We start from the raw sequence: 11,745 nt of genomic DNA, 5'->3' as shown, positions 1-11,745 counted from the left end.
CAAATGTGGTAATGGTCAGTGTTGACCATCTTGCGTATATAAGGTGTTAGTGGGTAAACGGACAACACCTTTGGTACATGTCTCGCGAACACCTTGACAATATTGATAATAACATGCAGTCTGACATATATAACATAATTAAACTGATATTCATGTACATGGATGTCAATTCATGGGCAGTTGGGCTCCTTTCGTCACGGAATTTCCAATGGGCGTATAAAGGATAAATAGTGTACATCACATTAATATGTAATAGAAATTAAAGAGAGATAAAGCTAGGAAAATTGGTAGTCCCAGTAAGATTGATTCGTGTTGTTTAAATCGCCTCTCTAAAATTGCATGACGTAAACCTATGTAAAAGTAAAGTGTTTTCCTGATTGCTCAGACACAATTTATCAACACATATCATGAATTTCAACATCTTGCTCCAAAACAGAAATTGGCATTAGACTGTAAGATGTTCTTCCAAACATGCAACAAGGTCTCGTTCACCCGATACAGATGTCTCCTTTGCGATACAGTGCAGGGTCTGCAGATTTAGATGCTATCCATACTTTTTGTGAAGCCAGAACACTGGATCCGAGAGAGATATACAACTATGAAAGAGGGAAACAAAAGTCAAATGTCAAATCTGATATGAAACTATGATATGAAATACATTATCATAAAGATCAATGCTATACACCATAGTTGGTATCACATACAAAGTTTCATCTTCCCAGATCTGGTTATGATAGGATATCCAGTACCTATGAAATCCTAGAAGGGACATTGTCGTGTTGTCGCCTATTTTGAGGCTTTTTTTACACATGATGAGGCAGCAATGCGACGACGCACATATATTTACCTCGAAATTGTCGCTATGTCGCATTGTCCCCCTTTTGGATGAATAAATATATTAGTCCAAACGCGACAATGCGATAGAGCGACAAATGGCCAAAATATCTTATTGTCGCACTTTGGGTAATTTTGCCACTTTTGGCTTGTTTTTGTGAGGGCTACAATGATCCTTCTAGGATTCCATAAGTAACAGCAGACTATGGGATGCATGCAGGCCAGAACGATGAATCTGCATAAGCTTTGTGGGTTTAGAAGAGGCGGTGATAAATCTGAATGTACATACCACATGTACCATCATAATGGCTATGATCGGGCATTCAAAGTTGAAGTTTCCTTGCCTTGTTGTTTCACAGACGACGTTGAAAATGCAGTAACACTGGAAACATCGGGGTTATGAACATCATGAGGATAGATCGACATTCAGAATGAGGAATGTCAGAAAATAACTTATTTCTCCGGGACAGGATCAAGAAAACCAAGGCTTGAGCTTATTAGACCTTCAGTCACATGCAATGAAAGCGGACAAAAATCCAATTTGTCACTTGGAAGTGAACACTTCGATACGGTATCAATATCGCAGAGGACACAAGAATCATATATGATATATAAAGCAACAGAAGTTATCAGACATCTTCGTCAATAACATGGTCCTCAAGAGAACCTGTCGGCTCAAAGACAGTGTTTTCATAGACCTGCATATGTAACTCCTCATAGGCTGTGTCATTTCTTTCTCTTGCGTTGTCGTCCATGCTCTCGTACATATTTATGTTGTGTCCGTCATCTGTAAAACACAAAACCCAGGATTTATGAGCAAGAAATGTAAATCTAAACGTAGATATATAAGAATTACAACATCGTTGTTCATCACTCTGAGGAACCGTTTATTTTCTCTGGGAGATTGTAATGTCCTAGAAATCATTTACAAAGGCTCATTACGTACCCCACTGAGGTTTGAGCATGTGCATAATAAAGAATGTCAACAAATGAACTACGTATAAGGTGAGACTACCACTGCAATATGAAATGACTCTATGACAATTGAAATGAAGGTGGCATGTTGGAATACAAACATTTACGAGGTGTAAGCATGACTACCTACCAGACTGGGGTGCAGCTGCACTACTGCAACAACAACAGAAGAAATATTTATTGAAATATATGGATATTCATTAAATATATAGAAAATATCATTTTGGGCTGTAGTGTTTCATCACAGCACAAACACGGGAGCAACTGCTTAATGGCTGTTTATAACGTTATAATTAATGTAAATGCGCATGACGTCACAATGGCTGTTGCATGACTTCACTCATCAATTATTAACCATTGTAGATACACAATGATGAGCATTGACCACCACAAACAAAAATATCAAATAGAATTACTCACTCTGTCGATTCAGGTGGCTCTGTCTTATCTGAAAATGCATTTAAAGGTTTCATAAAAAGGTTGTAAATCTCGTCCGCGTATATTTTCGGCACTGCATAGGTAGGCATACAGTGCATTGTAGATGTATGAATTGTTTCGAGTTTAGTCCGCTTATTTGACCATTGATGACGTCTTGGACCCACCCTTCATTGTGTGGCGTCTTTTCCACCATAAGATGTACACAGCAGCTGCTACGAGAAGGGGAACCAGGCATATTGTCATCCCAACGCCAACACCAGCACTGAACGTTGGCCCTGAAAGTTCCACGGAAAATGGCATTGCATGTTATACTGTTATGTTCCTTTCTATTCGTCATCATCAATCAGTAAGATTTTTACGCAAGTCATTGTTACAAAGTGTATGAAATGATCTACCAACTCTTACGAAAACGACAAATAATATGATTGTAACTCGGTGCTTATCAACATAATGAGAAAGTTATGCACGTCCATGTCAAAACATGGCATACTGTGTTTAATGAGTTATTTAAAGTACGTAACCAACATTACTGGTGTACTCTGTTATTGTGAAATTACATGTAATGTGATTGGGCATGTATTTATGGTCATGTAAACTGTGTCCTACGCAATGGACAACACTTGTTTATCCGTCTCAAGAGATTGTGATGGTCGACACAAACGAATAGTGGTACACAAGGCAACTCCATATACACTGATGGTATAATTACACGTAATCAGACACTGCAGGCAGATGTGAGCTAATCTTCGTTTACGTCAGTTTTTGCGGAGCGTTCGGGATCCTGTCGGACCCGAAAGTCCCTGTGGATGTTTACAAAATGTCATTCTACAAAATGAGTTCCCAATAGCTGGAAGGCATCGTGATCCTTATAACACATAAACAATTTCTCACTTTCACACATGGCACGAATTTCACCATGTACCTCTTGGCTAGAAATGGGCAACATATAACATTCAAATCATTCTCAATCACCTGAGGTTTCGTCCTTCGAGATACAGTGAACAAACAGGGTCTGAGATTTAGATGCTATCCGAGTACTTTTGTAGAAGCCAGAACACTGGATCCGGGAAAGATGATCATCACAAGAGGGAGTGAATGTCGCCATGCTGACTGCGACAACCGCACCATCGCTAGCACGTGATGTTGATGTCACATCCTCTGTAAGTGTCTGATTTCCTTTCGTCCAGATGATGGTGGACAGCGGTAGTGTCGGATTGGTCTCACACACAAGCGTGACGTCTTCATTCTCCGTCATAGATAGGGGAAGGTTTGTTGAGTTGATAATACTTATTTCCACCAGAGGTACTGTAAATGTGTAAAAACAAGCTACTTCATATGATAAATCAAACGATACGTTTTGAATAAATATATATGGTTTGTATAATTGGTAAGAATTATTAAATAAAGTAAATTAAAGACATAAGGAACATGTCCCAACTACATGAGTCATCTCTTCTTTCAATAAAATCCTTGGACAGCGCATTTCAAAGAGAAACATATTCCGACAAATATACATATATACAATCACAATATATGTACGCCAATCATAAATATAGTTGGAAGGACTTTCCAGTATCTAAGCTTCACGAACTCTTGGTAAATAAAACACTCATGTTGCCACCTTGCACGTCGGATCCCATGGTATACGTGCGGGGTAAACGGTACGAATTTGCCTTTGAGGCGAAAAAGCAGTGGTTATCACCAGGAATGGAATGGTCACAGAAATACACCAAAAGTTACTGACAGTGTATATTGTGAACCGCGGCGAAGTTAGCACACGTGAGATGATACAGAGCAAGTATTAGAACATCACCTCTATTTACAGTTTGTTTCATATGACACATGCCACATTCGTGAATTTTCTCTGTTTATAGTCGACCCGTGAAGGTCAGGGTTAGAATTGGCCTTCAGTAACCCATGCTTGTCGTAAGAGGCGACTAAAGGCATCGGGTGGTCAGGCTCGCTGGCTTGGATGACACATGTCATCGGTTCCCAATTGTGTAGATCGATGCTCATGCTGTTGATCACTGGATTGTCTGGTCCAGACTCGATTATTTACAAACCGCCGACATATAGCTGGAATATTGCTGAGTGCGGCGTAAAACTAATTTCACTCACTCACTCACTTACTCACTGTTTATAGTCAATGTAAGTACAAACATTTTTGAAAATAATCACCTAGTTAGTTACGAGGGGCTAAAATAATATTAATAATCCTAGAAAAAGAACTTGGAAAATGGAAAATGACTATTCTGGATTTACGACAGAATTGACGACTGAAAACTGACGAAAATCAAATGTCTTTATTTTTACCATCAACGTGAAGGAGAATCGTGTTCGTTCTCAGGTTGGTTTCTTTGTAGGATCCAACACAATAAATTCTCTTCATATGGAACTCTCTTGTGACTTCCATTGATAGACGACCTGCAGTTACAGTAAGTCCTCCGTCTTCACGAGTTGATGAAGAGGCGCCAGTTGTTATACTGTCGTCGTCCTTCATCCACGTTATGTTGGACGGTGGTTTGGTCGGGTTTGTCTCACACACCAACAACATCGTGTCGCCTTCAGTCAGATTTAGAACGTGTGTTGTGGAAGTCAACAAGTTGATTGTCCTCAGTGGCACTTTGGAAAAACATAAAATGCTGACATTACTTTTACTTCACCTTGTATGAAAGTTTCCGTTCGTCACAATGTGGGTGAATTTGCCTACCCCAGCTCTAAAGGAGCACTGATCTATCTGTATGAGACCATATGTATACGCATATATGCCTGCCGAAGCGGGTGTGTCAATATCGTTCTCCAACCTGAACAAGCAGACAAAAATAACGGTGCATGCCCTTTGGATGACATTATTTCGCAATATCCCTGACGGTTCTAGCTTGATTTTCATGAAGTCTCAAGCCTAATGATTATTCTGAAGAACAGTGGACATAATGAAAATATATATAGTTGCCACGTGTCTCAGCTGACTAATGCACTCACTCAATGCAATATGATAAAATAGGTAACGTGACCACGGACACTGTCACGAGTTTTATGTGTCAGCTTAAGAATGGTTGGTTATTGCTCCATTATGTGGATATCAACAGACATAAACCTCGAAACTGATCACTACCTCAAATGAAAATATGAAATCTTTTGGCGGTTATATTTTCGATATTAGAATACAATCACCACACTTCATTTACGTCATCGTTGGGAAGTTCTTTGATGCCAGACAGACAACACTAAGTGTTTAACAAGCCTTCTCGATAGAGACGTGATTGTGGAAAATATGATCCACATCGGCTATTCATAAAATAAAATCGGCCTAGATATTACAATCACTTTACAATTTCACTAACAAATCTTTCCCTGTATTTGGTAGATCTCGTAAACTTTTAAGAAAGTTCCAAGTGCATGAAAACATAATGAAAGATTATTATGCTGAGATTATAAGCCAACAAAGTTAAGAACGTGCACAGACTTCTAATCCTAACATTTCAGCATTGGGAGATCAGTGTCCCTTTAAGGGCAGTGGAAGTTTCCGAGGTTGCAAAAATCAGCATCTATGTGATTTAATGCAGCAAAGGGGTTTTCCATTTCCTTATGTTCCAGTTTTCAGTATATTGTTACAAAAGCAACTCGATAGTGTGAAATTCAGTTAATAAATACATCAAGTTACATGAGGTCCTTTCAATGAATGCGAATATGGGACGAACTAGGTTAAACGGTGCCTGAAGATTAACTTGTATTCAGATTTTTACTCTAAACCGGAAATAATTATTTTTGTGCAATAGAAGATATACCAAAGGCAGAAAACCTGCCAAATGTTTTTCGGTAGTTCATTGAACATTGCACCAACATAATATCTCTATCCGTGATTGGTCTAACACTTACCATTGACGTCTAGGACTACCGTGTTGCTCCTCTCACCAAGAGGCTCGGCAAAACATGTCCAGTTCGAATTATGATGTCTGCGGTAATCGACGTCAAGAATTGTCAGAGTGAATGGGCCGTCTCGCGGACATGTGAAGTTATAGATATCCGTCGGGTTGAAGTCATATGTACATGTTTCATCAATGTATGATCTCGCTCTGAATGAAGACGTTCCGTTTGGTAATTGTGCAGTCCAGTAGACGTCAATAGTAATTCGAAAATCGTTGCTGCAGGTGAAAGCGAATGGTTGGCCAGCGACTGCAGTAAGGGAGGACCCTGTCAGGTTTACTCGTCCTGTGGGAGAAGGTGTGAGATGTGATTGAAATCATCGACATGACGAGAACTACAGGTATCGATTGTTAATGCATGCTTCCATACACAACATTACGCTAACTGAGTTACACATCTCTACTCGTCCGATTCCAGTATGTTATTACGTCGTTCAATATAGGTGGAGCTAAACACCACAACCAAACCGCCATATAACTGATGAAGAGAATTATATGAAACATGATGAGTATGCAATAGTTGTTACCTTCACATATACCTGCAAGGACCGCAAGTAGAAGTAGAAATATCCCTGTCATATTCTGCAGAGGAAACTGTATGCATCAAATACTGATATAAGATATTGATATGAACATGATTTCAGACACACCCTGGCCATATTCTCACACAAACAGCCACTTAAACAGCTGATACTTAGAGATTTGATATACTTACATACACACATACCTTTCCAGCTCATACTTAAAAATGTATGTACTTCTTTATCTGATGCGTTTATCTGATTCAAAAAGTGATCATGTAGTTCCTAAGCAAATATACCCACATGTACATGAACTTCCTTAGTTTATATAAAGTGTGTATTCACCATTTTACATCACTTAAACAGGCAATTATCAAGGCCTTTACCCTTGGAAACATGCACCTGCCCAAATCATACCCTCACTTACAAAGGCACACCCCGGCGGATATACGACTGTTCGTCTTCAACTGATATACGCAAACGATTACTACTTCAGTAGACACGCCCCAAGAACAGATTCTTACATAAACAGACAGTTAAACAGCTGATGTGCAACCACAGACGTGTACAGACAGAGTTAATAATTTTTACATGAACAGTTTATTCCTCAGTTCATAAACACATGTAAACAAGCGCATGCAAAGCTAAAATACTCACGGAAACATGCACCCTCTCTACTGTTATGATGGCGGCGAGGTAAAAAGGAAGTAAAATGAAATGAGTTCACACTATGTTAGCTTAATATGTCAAGTGCACATGCACACAAGCTACATGTCTGACTACCCGCGAGTATCAGATAACACCCTTGCTCAAAGTACATGTTTATAGCAATGGATAAGGTAGGATGTACATACGTAACCCATTCGAGCCTTCCTTGTCAACTTAGCCGGGAAAACCGGTTTGCCTAAGCATACACAAGGGTTGATCAAATTATTTGAACTTCCTGGTGTGCGAGTATCATCTTGGCTGTATGTAAGATATGCCTACCTGAAACAGGTCTGAATAGTCTGTAAGTGAGTCAGTATGAACATGCATTGCAGATCTGCTCTCTAATTCATTGTTGCATGATAAGGCGGCAGTTCTGTAGCTCCCAGATACAATCAAATGAGCCCCCACGCTCTCTTACATACAAAGGGGCGGTGGGGTCGCCAAGTGGTTAAAGCGTTGGCTCGTCACGCCGAAGACCCGGGTTCGAATCCCACATGGGTACAATGTGTGAAGCCCATTTCTGGTATCCCCCGCCGCGATGTTGCTGGAATATTGCTAAAAGCGGCGTAAAACCAAACTCAGTCAGTCAGTCAGTCTTACATACAACAGGACTGTAGATGCATGACAAATGACTGTATTGTTGAAAGACTGCAACGGCATTGCTGGTGTTGTAATCAACATTACCAAGTGCATGTTACCGACACAATAAAAATGTAATTCATAGTTACCACACCATAGCATACAGCCATGTCACTAAAACACAGAGCAAAGTATAGTGAATAAGTAACTGCTGTAGTCATAAGTAAATTTGATATTTCTTTGAAATGCAGTTTTATGTACGTAGCGTCACTACATTCACATGAAGGCGATAGGAAAGGCTACTGGTTGAAGCATTCGCTCGTCACGCCTAGGACTCGCGTTTCATTCCCGACACTAGGTACACAACCTGAAGCCTATTTCTGGTGTGCGCCGAAGGGATGCTGCTGCATTTTTGCTGCAGAGGCGTTGGTCATGTACTCAATCACTTCTTCAATGATAAATACATAACTGGACCCTTTCATTACCATGGCTTTGTTTCTAACTGGCCATACATAACAAAAGCTAAATGACTGGAAATTGAGCATGAGAGTTATTGTTACCAGCGCTAAGACTATTTGGTGGCCCGGGGTCATTGAGAAATCTGTGACGATTTGGAAGAATGGCGTTGACTTGTGTATGTAACCACATCTAATACCAGCATTTGCAGAACGTTATCTGATGAGAATTGCTAAGTTGTGCTAAAATCAGAAACAATTTGTTGCTTAGTCTGTGGAAAAAAGCACTAGGCGACATAAAAAGAAACTCTTAATATGTACACGTCTTCACAACTTTAGTCAAGTTCACGAATTAGAGGGAAAAAAACATGTGTATCAAGTGAGGCAAATTGTTATCCTTTGACCTTTGTCTCCCAAACCTGTAAAAGATAGTTTGTCACAACGATGAAGTGATGCGGAATGGACTTAAGGCAATTATTGAAGACTGCCTCCGAACGTCAGTCACTGATTTATCCTCCCGTATAGCTAAACTGGATAGAATTATCATTAAAACGCCTGCATGTTATCAGCAATGAGCGGGCCACTGTAACTTGATAATGACCCCGAACTGCTTGACGACCGGTCATTATCATGCCCATTGTTAGGTGTCCTTTATTCTCGGAAATTAAATGTATAGATACTTACACAAAAGAACAAACACAATCCAGGAAATAAAATGTACAAGAACGGAAAACATTAAATGAAAGTATTGAAATATATACATTTGCGTGATCATATCACTGAAAAACACAATACTGTTGTCTATTTATGAACGCCTGACGATGTGGGTTAGACTTGTACCCCATGCTGACATAACAGGCTACTAACCGGATCGGGTGGTCAGACTCGCTGACTTGCACGTCATCTTATCCAGTAGTTGGTTGATCATGATGCCACCGACTTGGTCTGGTCCATACTCGATGTTAAACAATAAGCAAACAATAAAACGTCGTATAACAATATAAAATCAATGATTACTATACTTGTGATGTCATAAGAGAATCCAAAACATAACATATCAAAATGTATTAGTGAGTTAACACAAAACTTAACATCATGCTATGTAACCCAGTTGTATTATTGGTAATCGATTCTTGTAGCTGATGTGGTGTCAAGTCAACAAACCACCGTTGGTGGTACAGGAACAACATTTTACGGTTTGAATATATAATAGGTAACATGTGATCACTTAGGTAAATAAACATATTACAATTTGACGGTTTCATTTACAATCCGTATACATTTTGATAGAGATTTTATGGTAGAGTACTTACAGGTGGAAAAAACGTTTTTAAATTATTTTTAAGATTTACCATAATAGTTTTGATATCGATATATCTGAGAATTACATAAGTGGCATTTTCTGAACTGTATAGGTATTGTTTTCCAGCGACCGATATCTGCTGGTAAATAATTATTAACGGTTCTAAACCGCATTATTGCTTTTGAGATACATTTTGGGAGAAGCAGCATGATGTACACTCGTTCGTGACCAACTCGTGTTATTCCGGGATAAGCCGAATAGCGACTCGTGCCCCTCTGGAAGGATTTCATATTGGCGCATGAACATCAGAACTACTTAAAGAAGAACGTTACCTCTATTCCTGTTTGATTCTTATGGTACTTCATATCACCGATTGTATTGCTGATTTTGCTTTTGTTTTTATTTATTTATTTTACAGAATTAAACCTCTTTGATACAACTAAAAGGAGAAAACTAAAACGAGAACAAATGTCAAACACATATTCGAACGTAATTATTACCAGCTGTTCACCTTATATCTGAAATGCATATTTCTTAATAAGGTTTAAAGCTGTGCAATGAATACGCTGAAAAATGTATGAAGGACTTCCAAAACCTCAGACTAAAATATCCCCAGAGATGTGCAATATAATGTTAAAGATTAAATTTGATTGGTTATATATAAATATAATATTACTGCTTTGAAACTCGTAGGGGGCGGTGGGGTAGCCTAATGGTTAAAGCGTTGGCTCATCACGCCGAAGACCCGGTTTCGAATCCCCACATGGGTACAATGTGTGAAGCCCATTTCTGGTGTCCCCGCCGTGATGTTGCTGGAATATTGGCAAAAGCGGCGTAAAACCAAACTCAGTCAGTCAGTCAGTTGAAACTCGTAGTGATTTATAACTACTTTTCCTAAAAATGTTGTAAAGCGCACGTACAATCTCCAAAAGAAGCCCACAAGATCGTCAGAAATACACTCAGTTGGACCCATGAGAGCCGTTATGCAAACAAACGCACGATTGTGTATTTGAATCTCTCACCGTCAGTCGTATTATCTTTATTAATAACTTCACATTAGGCAGCAAAATTCTGTGAGCTACGTTCTTTGTACTTTCAAAATGACGATATATATTTTTCATGATTTTTTAAGCAATGACATAATGCCATAAACGATTTAAATACTCGGGATTATTTTCATCAAAGCACCGCATTTATTTCGCGCGTTATGATTGGTTTGTCGTATTTATTGTCGCACATAAGCATCGAGACGGGGACGAGTCGTCTTTGAGGTTACGGAAAAGGGCTAGTGGTGACGATGAATGATGTGAGTGAGTGAGTGAGTTTAGTTGTACGCGACGAATGATGTACATTATTAACCCCCAAAAGGTCACACACAAACATTCTACTACTACTGGGCACACCCATTCAACCCTAGCGACAAATCTACCAAAATCTACATGTCAACAAAAAACTAAGTGTCAACAATCTAGCTTTATATACTCAAGAGGGAAACAAATAAAGGGAACACCACACCACTTCATCGCAGTGTTCCTCTATTTATTCTCAGATTTTCATCCACAGAGCGATACAAAGCTCGTAAAGATACCAGGAAAAGAATAAAGGAACACTTGCTCTTTCAAGTGTTCCTTTTTTTGGCCTCAGTATATATACACGAAGAGTTACAAAACTCAATGCTCAACATATGTTATTCTGTAATCGCAATCGATGAAATAATACATACGAAATATACTATCCCAAAAAGAAACGCATAGGCCAGAAATCTGTTGCGAAAATGTTGTATTTTCAAGCATGTATAACTCGTCCACAAATAGACTTTAGTACATGAATGTTTACACCAGTTTAGAAGAAGGTAATGTCTATACTTTTAGATAACGGAGACGTTGAGCGCGATGGTGACCACGTAGCACGGTCCCGACGTCGAGTCTCCTGGCTCTCAGACCAATCTCTTTCAACCTGTCCCGTACAGTTTGACCGGATATCCTCCAATGTCCAGGCACCCTGGC

General features: G+C 39.3%; 1 protein-coding gene across 5 annotated transcripts in view; it reads right to left on the bottom strand.

The window, feature by feature from the left end:
* Nucleotides 1-1,324: 1,324 nt before the first annotated feature.
* Nucleotides 1,325-11,745, bottom strand: part of LOC124272202 — a 129,964-nt gene continuing 119,543 nt past the window's right edge. For 2 of the 5 annotated variants that reach the window (XM_046707350.1, XM_046707354.1), the window contains exons 3-9: nucleotides 6,127-6,459; nucleotides 4,561-4,869; nucleotides 3,220-3,552; nucleotides 2,412-2,522; nucleotides 2,230-2,257; nucleotides 1,940-1,962; nucleotides 1,325-1,621 (exon numbers count right to left, since the gene is read on the bottom strand). In XM_046707350.1, the coding sequence (XP_046563306.1) occupies nucleotides 1,464-1,621; nucleotides 1,940-1,962; nucleotides 2,230-2,257; nucleotides 2,412-2,522; nucleotides 3,220-3,552; nucleotides 4,561-4,869; nucleotides 6,127-6,459 (1,295 nt within the window). In that variant the 3' untranslated portion in view covers nucleotides 1,325-1,463. Of the gene's footprint in view, nucleotides 1,622-1,939; nucleotides 1,963-2,229; nucleotides 2,258-2,411; nucleotides 2,523-3,219; nucleotides 3,553-4,560; nucleotides 4,870-6,126; nucleotides 6,460-6,700; nucleotides 6,756-7,351; nucleotides 7,712-11,745 lie in introns of those variants that run through there. The other 3 variants (XM_046707351.1, XM_046707355.1, XM_046707352.1) reach the window with 2 other exon arrangements.

The sequence above is a fragment of the Haliotis rubra genome, unplaced genomic scaffold (assembly GCF_003918875.1).
Source record: "Haliotis rubra isolate DU_JTF1 unplaced genomic scaffold, ASM391887v1 Scf167, whole genome shotgun sequence".
Taxonomy (NCBI): domain Eukaryota; kingdom Metazoa; phylum Mollusca; class Gastropoda; order Lepetellida; family Haliotidae; genus Haliotis; species Haliotis rubra.
Note: the sequence above shows the minus strand (reverse complement) of the source record. Positions and strands in the feature narration are given on the sequence as shown.